This window comes from Haplochromis burtoni, unplaced genomic scaffold (genome assembly GCF_018398535.1).
Source record: "Haplochromis burtoni strain Fernald_Lab_line unplaced genomic scaffold, NCSU_Asbu1 Contig_55, whole genome shotgun sequence".
In the NCBI taxonomy this organism is placed as follows: domain Eukaryota; kingdom Metazoa; phylum Chordata; class Actinopteri; order Cichliformes; family Cichlidae; genus Haplochromis; species Haplochromis burtoni.
Window position 1 is genome coordinate 893588 of NW_024582416.1, and position 17418 is coordinate 911005.

Consider the following 17418-nt stretch of genomic DNA (forward strand, 5'->3'; position numbering starts at 1 on the left):
GTGTGTGTGTGTGTGTGTGTGTGTGTGTGTGTGTGTGTGTGTGTGTGTGTGTGTGTGTGTGTAGTAAATTCAAATGCCCGTTTTTTATGGACGACTTGAGAGGCTGATGATGTTGCACAGACCACCAGTTAAACCTCCACACACACACGTACAGTCCCCATGTCCCCGTTTGCACTATGTAAGCTATAAGAAAGTGCTTATTTTGTTGGCTGGAGACCATTTTTAATGAGAACACTCAGTTAAACAACGCTCCATAACAAACTGACTTTAATGGGTCTCGTCTGCACTGCGAGTTCATTTACAATAACGCACCCTATGGCGCGCTCCCATTAGGTCTCGCTCACATTGACGGCATTCTTTCGGATTAGGAGCAAACTGAGAAAGGGCACGAGGGTGGTGTTTTATGAACCCTGTGACTTCACAAACATCTTAAACACAAAGGTTGCACAGAAATTGCCGAGAGGCCGACTCGCCGCTCTGTGAAAAGCTCGGCTGGGCTAACGTCCTGAGAGCCAAAGGTTCCTGTCTGAATCTTAGAAAGTCTGGAGATCAAGTCAAAGTCGAGTCAAAGGAAAACATTTTGACTCGGTAGTCAGTGTTAAACTAAAAGGTGGGTACTTCTGTGCAGATAACAGTGGCTGAAGGTGCCATTTCTATGGCGAGCACACCAGAAGCCTGTGGATGGCTTTGCTATACTCATCCCTTAAAAGGATGCTTCAAACAGCTTCCTGTCTGCTGCGGCTCGTGCTGTTACTTGAACACAAGTTGGTTTTTTTATCCTGCTATTCTTGGGTCATTGTATAAAACGCAGTGTACCGTAATTTAATTCCCACTGAGCGGTTTGAAGATGACTTTAAAAGGGGGTGGGAGGCATCGCCGGCGAAATCAGATAAGCTCTTTCCTTAAAACCTGCAGGGCCGCTGCTTTGGAAAAATCCTTTTTATGTATAACATCTGACAAGATCTGTGCGAGCTCCAGATTGATGTGCCACGGATTGGTTTGTCAACAGTCAAATATCCACGTCTTTGTGCCGGGACGGCCTAAAATAGTCCTGCAGAAAATTCGATTTGATGAGTCATGCTGGGGCGCGTTACTGATGAATAGAATTTTTATATTAATGCTTGATGCATCTAGCAGGCTTGAGTCAGCGCAGGATAAAAAATGCACATCAGTGGAAAGCGAGTCATGTTTGGTCACATCTGGCCGGCGTGCACAACTTACTTCCATTTCAGAGCTTTTCTGTTAAGAGATTCGCTTTTCTTATTTTCCCTCTTTAACATCTGCCTGATCTCTCTCTACACATCCTTCAATGCTGCTTCACTGCACTGTGTGTGTGTGTGTGTGTAGACTTCAAACATGCTCTACTGGCACCATAGACATAGGTGGGGGTAGGCAGAGACATCAAAGTAGTGCCCTGTTGGTGCTCCACAACTCCCCCAGAACCTTAAATCTATCATCAGCCTCATGGCGTCTTTATCAGTCCGGTCCTGACCCCATCATTGACTCCAACCATGTCCGTCTTCTTGTCTTGGCGTACCAGCTAATTGAAAACAGACCTGAGGACAAAGTTGGGCGGTGACATCTCCACGGATCAGCCCTGCAGTGAGCTTTTATCAGGTCCTCGTGTCTAATGTGGTGCAAAAAATGAAACGGACTGACCACCCTGTCAGCCACGACAACAGCCTGACGCTGCAAAACAAACTGTTTTCCTGTCACAGTGTTTTTCTTCCTGCTAAGCTACAGGTTTGGAGCTTTTTCCAGCCCTTTGTGATCTGCTGTATGTAGGCTAAAACAGCGCTGGGTGCTTCGGATTCTCCCTCCGGCTGCGAGGGGGAGGGAGAGGATAATGCATGTTGAGAGCCCATTACCGGGAAACATCTGGAATCCCAATCACATGTTTGGGGAGAGAGCTGCTCCCCTGGGCCCCTTGCGACACGTTTGGGACTGAAGCATTTAGGCCACTTCACCCACCCGCAGACGAAAATGAAACACAGGCTCGTCACCGCAGTCCAAAAAAGAAATAATCAGAAAAATGAAGTAGGGCACATCGTGTGGTTTCACCATGAATTATGCAGGGTAACGACACACAGATGAGTTTAAAAACTGAAACATGAAGCGAAGCACACGTTACGCCACTGAATCCGTTTATCACCGCTGCGAGCGAAGCAGATTTTCTCTGAGAATTTGTCTCAACATCAGGAAGCGTGCGAGCCCTCGTAGCCAATGTCTCCCCGCAGACCTCATCGCCACCTGCTCACCTGGTTTTCAATAGCTTTGCGGTTCTTTGGATCGCTGACTACGGTCAGCTGCAGCTCGGCCATCTTCTTCATCTTCCCGTCCATGTCGATCTTCTGCAGCAGAGCGCGGACCTGGCTCCGCAGCAGGCGCACCGTATCCTCCTTCCCCTGGCGCTTGGCCAGCAGCGAGGCACTTGCGGAGTGGATCGCCGTCACCCAGTTTTCCAGGTCGGTCTGGTTGCTGGCCTGGAAGGGAAATAAAGAAACGAGGAGCTCAAACCGCTGACCAGTATTTCCATTACATGCACGATAAAGTTACTGTACCATTTATCTCAGAAAGATCATTAGGAGGCAGCTGAAAGACTCCTGCTTAAATCAAGGTTAATGTGCTCTTTTCATCCTGAGAGGAGACTGGATGAGAAATCAGTTGAGCCCTTTTTAAATGAGACTTGGGCTCTAAGGTCATTTTATATGAAAAAAGAAACCAGCGGGTGTGTGCAAAGACTTTCTGAGAAATCTTCAGTCACAAGCACAGGAGTCAGGTGACTCTTCACCTGGAAGAGGTAGACGTCTCCATACGAGTTGCTGAGGCAGAACACGTTCTCCTTCTTGGGATGCTCAGGAACAGCCTGGACGATGCTGTCCTCGGCCAGGAGGGCGTAGCGGGGCGACAGCTCCTGTTCCGGAGAGCCTTTACTGTAAGTTTCATAGAACAGCAATGTGCACCCTGGAAAGGGAAGGAAATGCTTTTACCGTGTGATTATTGCAGACACTGTGTCCTTGTTCAACATGAAAAATAATCTAAGCAATGAACTTCAGCAGAATGGGAGTTGTTGCTGTGACATTGAGACATAAAAGCACAAATCCTGCACAGAATCAGAGAAATGACAAGAATGCCTCACTTCATATATTTTATTTTCTCTTCTGATATTTCCAACTAACCCAAACTGTGAATTCTTCATCTGAGTTTCAAGGACAGGGCACCGAAGCTCACCTTTCAAGGTCACCCAGTACTGCTTCCACTTGCGCCGCGTCACCAGCTCCAGCTTCCTGTCCTTGTGCAGGGTAACGAGGGGTTTGAAGGAAAGCCAGCCGGCCCGTCTAACCACCCCCTGCTCTTTTTCAAACAGCAGGTCGAGCTGCTCGAGCGAGCCTTCGGCAGATTCGCTGCTGCTCTCGTCTTCCTCGGTGCCGGTGGACGGCACTCTTCTCTCACCTCCTCCCTGCCCGGTACCCGTCTCCAGCTCCCTCATGAAGTTTTCGTAGATGTTCTGGCGAAGGGCATCGTTGGTCGTTTGGTGAATGGCTCCTGAAGATTGGGCCCTGGAGGCTCCGGGAAACCAGAGGAGGCTGGAGACCTGGGAGGGGGAGCTGGTGTCTGCAGTCAGACCATCCACCCCACTGTCAAACGTATCACTCAGGTCCTTGTACCGGGGTTCCTGAGGAGGCACAAAAGGTGAAGAAAGTGAATGAAGAGTGTGAGAAAAGTCAATTGGAGGAAGATCAGAAGTGTGGGGCTGGCTGCAGATTACAAACTTGGCTCTGACCTGCATTGTTCCCACCCACATTTAGGCAAAGCACAGCATGTTTGCTGTACAGAAGTACCCGTGAGCTTACAGCTCACGGGTACTTCTGTAGGTACCCGTGAGCTTACAGCGGGACACAAATCAACTCTGCTTCTTTCAATTAGCCTCAAGGCGCTGCGAAACTTTTGAAAAATCGAGGCAAACCACTCGAACCTACTTCAAAGTCTGCATTACAGTCTCGAAATTCTTCCTAGGCTGAAAAAGTGGGACAAATTTCCTGTGATGGCACCTGAGAGGTTGGCACCCTCCAGGCTCAGACAATTTCACGTCATTTGAGGTCTGCTGTGGCTTCCCAATTCCCCAAATGAATACTTGATGGAATTGCACCCTTTCATGCCTAATGACAGCCTACCTACACTTCACTAGATTGGAGCATCGATTCTGCCCCTGGCAACAGAGCGGAGCGCTCTCAGCGTGCAGACGCGCACGGCATCACGACAGAGCTCTGTCTCCATCTTTTGTTTATTAATGCGTTTCACTCCAACCTGTCTGCGTCGTCTCAGTCCTTAATGCGCATTTCGTGCTGCATCCACACTCACCCTTCTTCATATTTAGCATGCAGTTCTGCCTCCCTGCGCCCTGTAACTAGGCAGCAAAGGGTTCATGTTTAAGTTTCACAGCAGGACTGAACCCGGTGAACTCGGTGCTCACTTGAGGACAGGCTTTGTTTACCATTTCGTCCTCTTGTAGCAACCATGAAATGCACCGTTGTTTAGTTAGTAGCTGTAGATGCACACTGTGCAGAGGGCAAGCTTCCTCTAGCCCAACTCTATCCAGCCTCTCCTCACCGTCCTCCATCTGCTTTTCATTACAAGCAGATTCTTGGTCTTTGGCATCAGGGTCGCTATGTGACCTTTAAACCCACGAGTCCAGGGGAGCCAGAGCTGATGACCTGCTGAAAGGAGGCACTGTGACCAGCCCGCAGAGATATTGCACACCGAAGTTTGGCATCAAAACGGCTCCCAAAGGAAAGAGGAAATACAGTTTTAAACAGCTCAATGAATTTAACGAGAACTTGTTGCATGCCCCGTTGATTACGGAGAAAGGAAACCCCTGAGCATTAATCACTGACTTGTTTGTGAATTTGCCTGATTGGTTCAATTAGTTTATACCAAACTGCACCAGAAATGCAGACTTCGTAAGTATTTATGTGCTTCACACAATTACCCGTAATCAGCATTGATTACCAGACCTCGGTCCACTTGTTTGAATTTTACTTCTGGACGAGGAAACAAAACTGGAGCAGATCGATCCTGCACCAGCACGTGGTTAGAAATTAGCGCAGCAGCTTTAGAAGGAGGCATTTTTTTAAAAACACTCAAAATGAGTCGAGTAAGCACAGGGTCAGAAAACTGCGTCACAGCAAAGCTTCTTGCATATTTCACTGAAAATAATCAGACGTTTCAGCACGAGAAGCAGCTTAGCTTACACAGTCTCCAAGAAGAAAACGCCTTCTCATTTGTTCTTCTCTGTCCTTTGTTTTGCTCCTAGACTCAACCGACTGAACACCAATCCCTATTAGCAGATTTATTCTCTGAGGAACGTGAGGGGAGACCCGAAAATCTGAACACAACAACCAGAACAAGCATAAGTCACTCATTAACGTTAGAGGAGGGGTGGGGTTAAATCTTCAGCTCGGATTTAGTCTCACTCTACAGATCCTCTCAAAGGCTTACAGCTATTCTCTTGGCAGCACCCAAACAGCGTTCTGAAAACTTTTACAAGGCACAGCTAAACGAATTAATGCAGGAACAATTGCTTTCAAGCCCTCAAAGAAGGGAGGGACGAGAGTTCAGGCTCAGTTTAAGCAAATGTTTTAGGTCAAATTAAAGCTTGTAAAAACCTGATGTTTGTACAACCGAAATCAGGCGGTTCCTGCGAGCACGTGCAGGCAGCGGGCTGACAGGCTGCTCTCCTCACAGCACAGGTATCGTTTTACTTACACGATGATCAGCTGTCCACTCAAAAGTCAATGCACCTCCCACGGACATCTTCAGTAACACGATTAATCGATCCAACTTGTAAACGAACGAGCTAAATGTGTAAAAGAAAGTCCTGCACGTTGCTAGAAAACAGTCGGTGTGCAATAATACTACTTAGATTTACCCACCCAGTAAAAGTATTCGTGATATCTGATTACCAGCCCCGCACTCCTCTTCGTCGGAGCGTCGTCCATGCTTCGGCATTGTGTTAAAAGTCACTCCCATCCTTGTTCCATCCTCACTAGAACAACTAGACCCAGCCCTGGCTGCTTTACAGATTTCATTTTGTGTCACCCCGCTGCGTCCTGTCCTCAGACAGCTGGTGTTGTGTTGCTAAAGGACCAGAGGACGGTGGTTGGTTCCCAGCCATGCCAGGACAACCACTGTGGCCCGCAATCACATAAATCTTGCCAGGAGGGAAACTGTCTGATGACCACTCCCTTCTCGGGCTAGATATGAAGATGCACTAAGATTTTCAAATATAAAATCTCTATAAAATATAAGGCATGGCTCTGTATGCATCCTGTGAGTGATAAAAGAGTGTAATTCATTAAAGAGTAGTGACTAAACCCCAAAGCCCATCTTGTGCAGGCTTACCTGAGACTGAGACTTCCTCTTCTTGCGGCTGAGGCTGCCCGTCCAGTCACTGAAGCGTCTGATGCGGTTTTTGATGGAGTCTTTCTTCTGGAAGATGAAATCCGGCCCCACCTGTTCCTGCCGTTGCCCCTGGTCACGGTACTGGTCCAGGTTCTCGCTGACGGTGTGCGATTTGGGCCTGCGACAGGGCAGGGTGTACGAAGAGTACTGGCGGGGCTCTGGGCATTCTTCTTCCAAAGGAACGTCCAGGACGGACGCAAAGGACGCTCGGTGTGGCCTCTGGCCCGGTGGAGGCTCGTGTAGCTGGGAGGACAAGTCCCTGGCTGTGGGGAAAGTCGCAGCCATTGTGGGGTCTTTGTACAGATCTGTGATGGACAAAGGGGGGGACTGTTCTGCAAAGGAGACAATTTGGTGAATGGGGGAGTGTGCTAACGTTCTGCTGGCAGAGCAAGGCTGGTCCTGCTCACACAGCTCTGTGCTCGGCCCCCAGGGGGAGTCATACCAGGAGCCGTCAGAGCTCAGTGAGCTGCCTTTGCTGGTTCTGGCTGTGGAGGAAGTAGAGGCTGGAAGCGGAGCGCTGTGATGACCATCCTGCCTGCTGCCACTGGACCCAGGCAGACTGGGAGTCGATGCCGACTCCACATTGGGGGAGAACTTGAGGAGTTGGACCGGGCCAGTGGGCTCATCCAGGTGGAGAGGATTCCCCGAGGTGTTGGTGAACTCCACCCTGAGCGTGCCGTCCTTTTTGATCACCACCCGCGGGCTGCTTTGTTCCCCTAAAACCTCGTGCTCGTCATCATCTCCGTTCAGGGCGTGCCCGTTGAGTTCGACCCCGTATGGATTATCATCGTCTGACATGTGCCGCTTCCTTATGCCGCATCCAGGGGACCGATGCCAGCGGTGCTGAGCCGGGCTTCCCCTCACTCCTTTGGAGACGTAGTCACAGAGTCGGGCAGAGTAAGGCTGTCGGCTTTTAGGAGGCGACAGACAGCCACGGCCAACGCACCTGGCCTTGTACCCTGAGCCTACCGGAGCATTTTTCCACCACGAATGAGGAGACAGCGCATCACCTTTGGCTGAGCCTAGCTTTAATGAATATGGCTTCTGTTTCCCGGGGAAGATAAAGCTGGTGCCTTTGGGACCCTGAATGCTGTACTGGCTCTCTGAATTTCCCATCCTGCCCTGGAAAAAACATAGAAAAAAGGAAACAAAACCATAATGTCAAGACTGGAAAATTCGTGGTCCTTACACATTAGACATGGTATGACATAATGCTGATTCATCAGAGGCATAAATTTAACTTATTACTCATAAACAATAACGGGTACACACAGTCATCTGAGCTACAGTGACAACAGCAGCAGGATTAATACGTCGCTGATGTCTTCCATAGCTTATTCTGCCGCATCAGGTCACTGATGCTTAATGATGTCTCCCTCTCACTTTATTATATTCTTGCAGGAGCAGATAACTGACACCAGCAGGCTTTAGTCTGTCGTGGTCGTTATGTTGACAATTAAAAACTTTTAGATGCTTCACAGCGCTCTTACATTAGCATCAGAGAGCTGTGACAAGACTCCACACTGCCGGTAAGACTATTACCGTGTCCGCCGTCGCCCATGATGTGATTGCATAACAGGTGCAAGTAAGGCCAAACACTTCTAACAGCCTTCAAGTCTTTGAATTAGCAAACCGAGACGATCAGGAACTAAAATAAAGCCCTGCATGACGCGTGGGAAGGATGCAACACTTCAGGTTTTTTATAAGATTCAAAATCTCTTTTTCAAGAGTGACCTGGCTATTAAATAAAATGAAAGTTGACCAGATAAAGAAGAAAGAAAGCTGAGGGGTTGAACTAAAGCATAATGCTGACCCTGGTCTGAAGGCTCCTTACACTCACCTCTGAAGCCTCGTCTCAGACTGGAGCTTCTATGTTCGCGCCACTCTCCGCCTCATTTCTCAAAATAAACTCATTCCTCCGTCGTCTGGCTCATCTGAAACACACAGGGAGAGGTTGGCTTAGTGCTTTCCACAAAAATGTAATTTACTTTGTGTAATGAGCAGAGGACAGCATTTGGTGCATGCACGTTTGTTTTTTCATCTTGTAAAAATGATTTAGGACCGTGTCCTCGAAAATGCAAAGTACAAGAAAAGTTCCTTCCTGTACGAGGTAGCACGTCCAGCAGTGCTCCCCCCCCCCCCATCAGCCGTCCAAACCAAACATTTGATGCATTTTTCCACCTCCCTCCGAGTAAATGACGTCGTCTTTGATCGGGTTTGGGAAAGCATTTCAAAGCCAGCTACAGTTTACCCATCTGTTTATTTTTAAACCTTTGAATCCTCGCTCGCTCCTTTTTTCAGCCATCATCTCCAAATTCGTCCAGGGGGCCGGGATCCAAAGGAGAAGAACGAGTGCACCACGTGTCTCTGCAGGCAATGTGACTGCCTTGCGTGTATGTAACACAACACGCCTAAATGCATGCAGTAATGCAGTCTGAGAGGGCTTTCAAGCGGTGCTAACTCTGCTAAGCCTCGCAGCATACGTACAGCATGTGTACAGCATGTGTACAGTTACAGTAAAAACAAAGCTCGCTGCCAAGTGTCACCTCAGGATTAAGTGATCTGCAGCATTAAGAGTTTATCTGCTCCTGCTTGGGTGCACCTTGACTGCGAGGTGAGATTAAGACGTGTTGGCGGAGTAAGTGAACTAAAGTTAAAGAGCGCATTTAATACAGGGAGAAAGGAATTCCAGGAAACATCAACATTTTAAATAGAAAGAAAAAATAAAAGCCACTTGAGGAAATGATTCTCTTCTTCTGCAGCTGTTTAGAACGAGTGTGAAAAGTAGCAGCAGAAAGCAGAGTGGAAACTTGGCTGTGGAGACGAGCAGGCCCGGTAATGAACTCAAACCGCGAGTCTGACACGATCAGGGTATTAACTAAACATTTGCTTCATTTCACAAGAGTTATAAGGAGAAGATGTTGAATATAAGCATGAAATATAATCCTGAGTTACTGAAGCAGCTTTTCTCCAGGAATACATTTCCGGATATATCATGAGATGCTTTATTTATCCCACAGTTGGGAAAATTGCTGCCATTATTCTTTCGAACCCTGGAAAAAGTCAAGCTGGGAGCGTTTATGGAGTATATGGTCAAACCCTCGTCTTCAGTAGTAATCTGACCAATGATAGCCCGCGTTACCTCCCAACTTCTGTTGTTCAAGAGCCAAGCAGAGCAGAAGGAGCTAAAAAGCAGAGTTAGACTGATTCAGATGCTTTCTACATGAATGGAGAGCAACTAAACTATTCTCTTTCAGGAGTAAAAGACTAAGGAAGCAGCTGTCGGGAATCAACATAAAGCTGGTTGTCAAACTTGTCACAACGACGGCTTTCTTCTAAACGCTACCACTGATGCTTTTCTTGCAAAGTTTATTCAGGGGAGAGCAGAGCTGTGGGTATGAAAGGCTCAAAGGCGTGCCAACACACAAACTAAGGCACACGTTTGCCTTCTGCTGCGCGCCGAACCGGAGCATTATGCGACTGTTTTCGGAGAACAACGAGACAAGTCTTCCTTTTTAGCTGCGAACCGCTGCACCCGGTCGTGAACTCTCCCTCCCTCTTCCCCTTCTTCCCCTTCAGTCCTCTGTTCACGTTAAAAGGCTTCCTACAGGCCATCTGCTCAAGGGCAAAGGGAGCATTGCCACCCCGTTGCTCCTCGGCACACATCCCGTGACCTGGCATTCTTCTCAGCCCGGCCCTGGGTGACTCCTACGTAAGCTCCGTGTTTAGTCTGGCACCGTGTGTGTCTTGGGTCTGCGATTCAGGATAACGGTGAGGAATGAGCCACGCCTCATTTTGGTGTAAACACAGCAGGTATGTGAATTGTCGAGGATGTAACTGCCTTTTTTTCCCCTTTCACCAAGACCACCGTGCATTTGTAGCAGAGAAGCTCCAACCTCTAAACTCAAACCCACACGTGCAGAGTCTGGATTTCCTAACCTGGCCCTTCGTGTGCTTGAATCTAAACTATAGAAACAGAGCAGCAGGAAAAAACTCCAGACACAGCAGTGACACACTCCCTGAAGCCCCACGGTAACGTCACGCTGCTGCTAGGGCAGCTTTAAACCCACTCTGCCACCACACAGGAATCCTGCTGAAAATACAGGCAAGGTTTTGTTTGAAGAAAAGAATATATCACAGTGAAAGTGACAAAATAACCTCAAATATAATAAAGGATACCAACAAGGTTTCAATCTTTCTGAATTATTGTGCACTAGGAGCTATGAGGTCATTTGTTATTGGTTGTGAGTGTTAACACAATCGCACCGCTTTCCTCCTGTCAAATCACAGCCCGTGGGACTAGTCTCTTATCACTTTCCTCTGGCGCTGCGACAGCTCGGCTCTTAAAGCAACAGCACGCGTAAAGCTTCTCTCTCAGACTCGCAAATTAAATTCAAAGTCATGCAAAACACCGTCGTTTCTTTCCGGGCAAAGAAAAACAACAACAGGAAGTGAAGAAGAAGAGAAAACAGGGTGGTTGAAGCCAAAGACCACGCCGTCTCCTACTGACTTTTTGTCATACGAATCAGATTTAAAGTATCCTGCGGTTGTTTGCTTATGAGCAGAAATGTCCATCTATGAATCACTTGCTGAAAGCCCGTAATACTGTGCGGTGGATCCAGCCAAAGCCACCAAACATCCATCAAAGTGCTTGTTAAGTGTCTTTCTGACTTTTTCATTATACATTTAGAAGCTCTGAGCCTGGCTGCCGACCAAAAATGTCATGGCAGCCTGCTGAAAGATTTATACGTGTATGCCACCGCCATTCCAGACTAATGCCAAGAAAATGAAAATGTTTCCAAACACTTTTTGTACAATCGTGCAAACATCTAGAAACTTCACACAAAGTTTAGACAAAGGAACAAGTCTGTCAAACAAAGTTGTTCTCGTGAGTCAGACGAACGCGACGACCGGCAGAAGCAATAAAGTCTCAGACTGAGAAAGATGACCTTGTTGTGTCTTCATGTACAAGGCTGCAAGCTGGAAGCAAGTACATAGAGTTAGGCCGGATACAAGAGATACAAAGCGAAGCTAGCAGATCCAGGTGGGAACTAAACAGCATTCACACATGCAAGCACACAGTGTAAACCACACCTGTGCATCTGATAATGGGGAGCACAATGCAGCCTCTCCACTCCAGGCTCTTCTTAATCCAGTAAGCAGGAGAAACAAAGGGAGACAAAGATAAAACTCCAGTCCAGAGCAGACCTTACCTCCGTGGCCCGGGCTTTAATCTAAAAGCTCTTTGAAGAGCTTGCAAAGGAGAAATCTAGCTGCTGTTCTCTGATCTGGATTCACTCTGGGGAGGCTCGTTGAGTCTTAAAGCAACACTCACACACACTGCATCTGACTCACACACACACACCCAGGCACACTGGAGGACATGTGGAAACTCCCTCCCGGCTTTGGAGGAGCAGCGAATCACAATCCTCCGAGGGTAACCCTGGGTAACGGAGCGCCAAGAGGAAAAACCAGAGAGGAAAAAGTGAAAGGTCCTCGACAGAAGAGCTCTCTCAGGAAGAGAGGCGAGGATGTTTTATAACGCTCATCCAGCGCAGAAAGGCTCCACTACTCCAATGTGTTGTTTTTCCTACATCCAGCTTTTCCGTTGGCAAGGAGCAGGATGCAGGGTCCGCTGCAGCCCAGGCGGTTTTCCATAGCAGTCTGAGGGGATTGGCCGAGACAAGCTGGCGTGTAATGGCTGCAGCGCTGCCTGGGAGGCACTGCTGAGGGCGCAATGACTGGAGCTCTTGTCTGACCCTAAATACCACAATGACCCCAAGAGGAGGCCAAGGAGGCAGCCAGCCACCCCCAAGAGAGAGATGTGTGCGTGTTTAGTGTAGAAGAATATAAAAAGAGCGGGACAGCAACATGCCTGAGCCTTTTGAACGTTCTGTTGGCCGGGGAGGAAGTCCTAATTTGAAGGGAGTTGATTTAAAATGCAACAAAAAAGCAAAACTTCCCGGGAATTCGACTTTCTCAAAGTGTTGTGACTAAGCCGTCTCCCAGCGGAGACAAATTTGAGACCGCCGTCGGGCTAAAAACACACGCATGCCTCCATTTCTCTATGGTTCGCATAACTGTGGTCAGAGTCAAACTGGACCCATTAACAAAGCCACACCAGAACACAGCACGACATCAGAACTGGACCCTGTGTGCCAGACGGCTCTCTCACTTTATTTCAGAGTAACCGAGCGAAGATTACTGGATGTTTGGGGACGTATCAGCGCTTATAGCACATATAACAAGAACGTTCAGATGGATTCTCCTCCAGAAAATCATTGTGGTCTGAATGGCGATTCAAAGTCACGTCCGTGCACGCTGTACGAGCAGCTGTGGATAGGCTTCCATCAGCCGGCTGCTTCTGCTTGACACACAGACATCAGCTCCGGGACACAATATCAGCAGCGTTCACCAGAGCTAAACAACATTGTTAACAGCACAATGGTCCTCGTGGCCCAGTCTGAGCTGCTCTCAAAGGCCTTTGTCCGGCTATAGATGGAGGCAGCTAAAAGGTTGGTCAACAACACACTTGGAGTGACTGGGAGACGTGAAAAGAGCGAGGCAGCGAGAAAGACAGAGGAGGCAGGCAGGGCCGCTGTGATGCATATTCATACAGAGCAGGTGCTCGGTCTAATTCCTCCCGGCCAAATGCTCTGACCCCTAATTACGATGAATTAAGGCTCCGACAAGCGCCGATCAACACAGCCAGATTAAATCCCCACACGTGCTCAAATCTCTGCACGATTTCCATTCACATCTCCAAGAGCTGAACTAGGTAGTTCATGGGGACTGTAGGTCACACTGCTCTACATGAAGACGTAACTCAAGAAAGCATCAACGCAGCTCATGTGCGCAGCAGCGCAGCTGTCGTGAAACACAAGGGAATGACGTAACTGACAGGAATACAAGTCAGCAGAAGTCTGAGAACGAGCTCCGGAGGACCCCCGATGGCCTTTCAGGCACCGGGCTCAATAATAAGAGTGTGAGAGAATCTGCACCCCCTCACCCCGGATTTAAAATCAAAGTTTAAACAATTAACCCCCCCCCTGGAAAAAATAAATAAACATATGATGCACTCAAAAGCCCATCTATAATATCACATTTGGACAGTTCATCCCAGCAGTGTCATAAAAGAGCAGAATTTGCAGCAGAAATTGAGCCTTATAAAAAAAAAAAACTGACTTTAAATACCTTTAAAATCAATTTTTAAAATACAGATTTGTTGATTTGCTATTTATCAACGTGTCTTTACAAAAATCAGACATCAGTCATCTCTCTCATAAACAGCATGCTGGAGCCGTTCTCGTGGCTGGAGGCCGTTTATGGTTTGATGCCATTGATTATCCCGTTCACTGGGGACTGCAGTCTTCAGCTGTTTGTGAGTAAAACATCCACTGGGAGGAAATAAATAGAGCTTAATTGCTCATTTTAGCAGCAATTAGCACACAGCCTCACATTGAAACATCAATTTGGAATATTAAGAGTCTGGATTTGCTTTCAAAATAAAGCCTAGTGGGACGGACCGGGCGATGCAGGGTGGGTATGTGTTTATTGTGCGTGTCTGGGGGATGTGCACTCACACACATCCCCCCACATAGGTGGGGTAGACTGAGGGAATTTACTTAAGCTGGGATACTTTAAGCCAGGGTGAAAGGTCAGGTCTTTTGTGCAATACCGTGTTTCACCCCGAAACATGCTGCTTTCACAAATCTATGACTGAAACAAACAAATGTATCTTTTATGTTCATTTCCACAAATGTAAAAGTCTGAAAATATCATGAAGCGCATTCAAACTCATCTCTCGGCTTCTGTGTCATTCAGAGACTCAAAGGTTATCCCTCCCACTATTAATCATCTGTTCCTCATCCCTCTGTTCCAAACTGCGATGTCCGTTTTTCCCGCCAGCTTCCCTGCTGTCAGCTCCTCTGCTGTCAGCTCCTCTGCACAGTGGTGCTCCTGTCAGACGAAGCAGGCCTCTGCACCGAGAGTTCGGCACCAACTTTAAATAAACCGGGATGTGTGCGTTCAGGCTCTCAGCTAACAACGCTGCAGGGACTGCGCTCTGTGCTCACACTGACGGTGTTAAAATCTAATGTGAGAAATGTTGTTTAAACATCTTTGGGGCCTTTTCTTTAGAGGGGACAAGGGCTGAGGACATCCTCCAGGGTGTGTCAGCTTCCATCTGTTGCACAAGAGTGCGCATGTTCACATGAATGTGCACTTTTATGTGCATGCTTGGAATGGCAGAGGGACGAATAGGTTACAGGCTCTCAATCAAGAAGACTGGTGTGTCTGTGTGTGTGTGTGTGTGTGTGTGTGTGTGTGTGTGTGTGTGTGTGTGTGTGTGTGTGTCTGTGTGTGTGTGTGAGAGATAACAAACAGCTGGAAGACTCCAGGTGCAAATCAGCTTTCCATCAGCTTCTCTGCTAATTAAGCAGCTTAATGGAAAGAGGAAGGTCATTGAGAGGGTTGAATCTGTAAAGGAAAAAGACACGAGATGCACACACACAGCGTGCACTTGAACGTTTTCCAGAGCTGCAGTATCTGGCATTCAGGCTGATTGGTATTCTCACGATTTAGCTGGATTGATTTTCCAGTGCAATCAGCATGCTCTCACACACGTCTCAACATCTGTGCTGCAGCAGAACATCTCAGCCGAGCTGCTCGATTCTCTTGTGATCAGCTCGCAGCAGAGCACCATTAGAGACTCTCTGTCTTCAAGTTATGGAGAAAACGCCTGGCGGTGAATGGATGTAATAGCATGAGTGGCAGCAGTGCATGCAAAACATGTGGAACAAGGGCGAAATAGGAGACCCTGAGGCTCCTGGGAGGACGAGTAAACAGCCAACCCTGCCCATGAAGAGCGGGAGAAGCACAACAGCTGACAGATATCTACACATCACATCGCAGCATTCGGTGGTAACCTTCAGGAAGGGCAGGGGCATCATCAATAAAGACAAAGTTCACAGTGACTTTGTACGTCCAAGTGCAAATGTCTGCTTAAAACACCAACATTAAACCCACCGGCAAACTCTATTATCTCCACTCGAATCAACTGCCGCTGTGCACGGCGAGATAATCCGTCACACGCTACGTTTCATAAGCTCTAGTGATTAATACAATCAGCCTGCGACCCACTCGCTCATTAGCACTGCAGTGGTCACTGTAGTGTACTGTGGCAGTCATGTGAGGCACACTTCAGGATCCCCAAGGTGATCCATCAAAGATCATTGACCGCTGCAGGACCGACTCAGGTGCACAGCTGTTGGAGGTCACGCAGGAAACGATGAGGCGCCGCGGATCGGGGGGAAGAGAGACGCGTGCACGTACAGTAATCGATGTTCTCGCACAGAAAGCAGAAATCACTACGGCGCACATTCAGCATCAATCACCGAACCCAACAGGAAAGAAGAAGCTATTGAGGGAGCGGCAATCGATTCATCTGCGATCTGAGAAGGACAAAGTGAATTGTTTAAAAGGCCCCAGAGGTGAGCTGGCAAGATGAAAGCTGCGCTTTCAAATCAAAATGACATGCGGCTGGTGGCTACAGCTCTATCTGGGGTAGTAGGGCAAACAACCACGGCTGGCCTTGTTCCAGCAGACACACAAGCCGTGCACACACACACCTGCTAAGCTGGCCAAACCATCTGCATCCAGATGCTCTGTGGGTGTATGTCTGGGCGAATGCGTGTGGAGCCTCGTCCCATCCATCACTGCCACAGGCATGCATTAATCCCCCTCTGCATTCTTGAGGGGCTCTGACGCCAGAGGGAGTTTACCCCTGTGGCCTCCCCCATCCTCGTTTTAGAGAACCACTCACGGCTCTCTCAGTCACTTTTGGATAAGGGAAAGCCCCGATTCAAAAATCTGTTGCTGTTGGATTGCTCGTGTCCGATTCAAGCTCGAAAAAGCAGAAAAAGAAATCGTAATTCAAACTTTGTGTCCCTGTGCCAAACTGGGCCATATGTTCAGGGTGAACTCGTGCTCTAACTGGCAGCGTCTCGCTTTTAATGGGCAATTAAAGGGCTAAAGTGTAGATGCAGTCAGGCCAGACGGGACACGAATCACTGATCAAGTTATCGAGCATTATTCTTTTGTCACACAGGTTAGGACACCATCTGAGCAACAGCACAAGAAACTGACCTCACTTTTGATAAATAGGTGAAAAAAACCAAAACCAGACAACAACCGGGTCACAGTGAGCGCTGGCTCAGCACTCACCTCCATTCATACATCACCGTCATGTCTGCTGAAGCCTTAAACTGCGACACACTGACAAGCCAAAGCCAAGACGATGCTCCAAGTCTGTCAGAGGTGGTTAGACTAGCCTGGGCCCGTCTGCTTGGTTTGCTCACTGCGGTGAAGGTTAACATAGGTAACAAAGGACCTGCCGCTCAGTAAACTGTTGGGAGTCATTACCTGAAGTAATTAATGTCCTTATTACAGACTCTCTTTGAACACAGTGGCAGGTATGAAAGACTGTTTGTTTACCTGGCGGAGATGCCAGCTCATTTGACTCACCACAAAAATGCTGACGTGACATAATTAAGTGCAACTCTAGCTGTCGTGTAGAAAACCTTTCTTAACACGGCAGTAGGGCTGAACGATATATCGCATTTGCGATAATATCGCGACATGATCAAGTGCAATTTTCTAACCGCAAAGGCTGCGATTATACTCTGGACATGTCCAAATTCATGGGCTGCATCCTCCTGAGGCCGCATTTGGAGACCGATTACGTCACAGTGACGCGCCGAAGGCTGTCCAAACACTACCATATCCCAGAATTCATAGCGCGGCCCAGCCAAACTCCAGTTTCCAGCAATGGCGGCCGCTACTAAGTTTTAAAATTACTCATACTAATCTTTCTGGGTCACAAAATAAACTTTTAACATATTTTCAGGCGAGAAAGTAGTTGTGTAAACATCAAATATCTGCTCGGTTTATCAAGAT

General features: G+C 48.0%; 1 protein-coding gene across 6 annotated transcripts in view; it reads right to left on the bottom strand.

The window, feature by feature from the left end:
- The window catches only part of tiam2a (TIAM Rac1 associated GEF 2a), a 74696-nt gene that overhangs the window by 31429 nt on the left and 25849 nt on the right, over nucleotides 1–17418 (bottom strand). For 2 of the 6 annotated variants that reach the window (XM_005922358.3, XM_005922361.3), the window contains exons 2-6: nucleotides 8303–8396; nucleotides 6403–7584; nucleotides 3232–3676; nucleotides 2792–2964; nucleotides 2259–2483 (exon numbers count right to left, since the gene is read on the bottom strand). In XM_005922358.3, coding sequence (XP_005922420.1) covers nucleotides 2259–2483; nucleotides 2792–2964; nucleotides 3232–3676; nucleotides 6403–7578 — 2019 coding nt within the window. In that variant the 5' untranslated portion in view covers nucleotides 7579–7584; nucleotides 8303–8396. The other 4 variants (XM_005922359.3, XM_005922360.3, XM_005922362.3 and 1 more) reach the window with 4 other exon arrangements.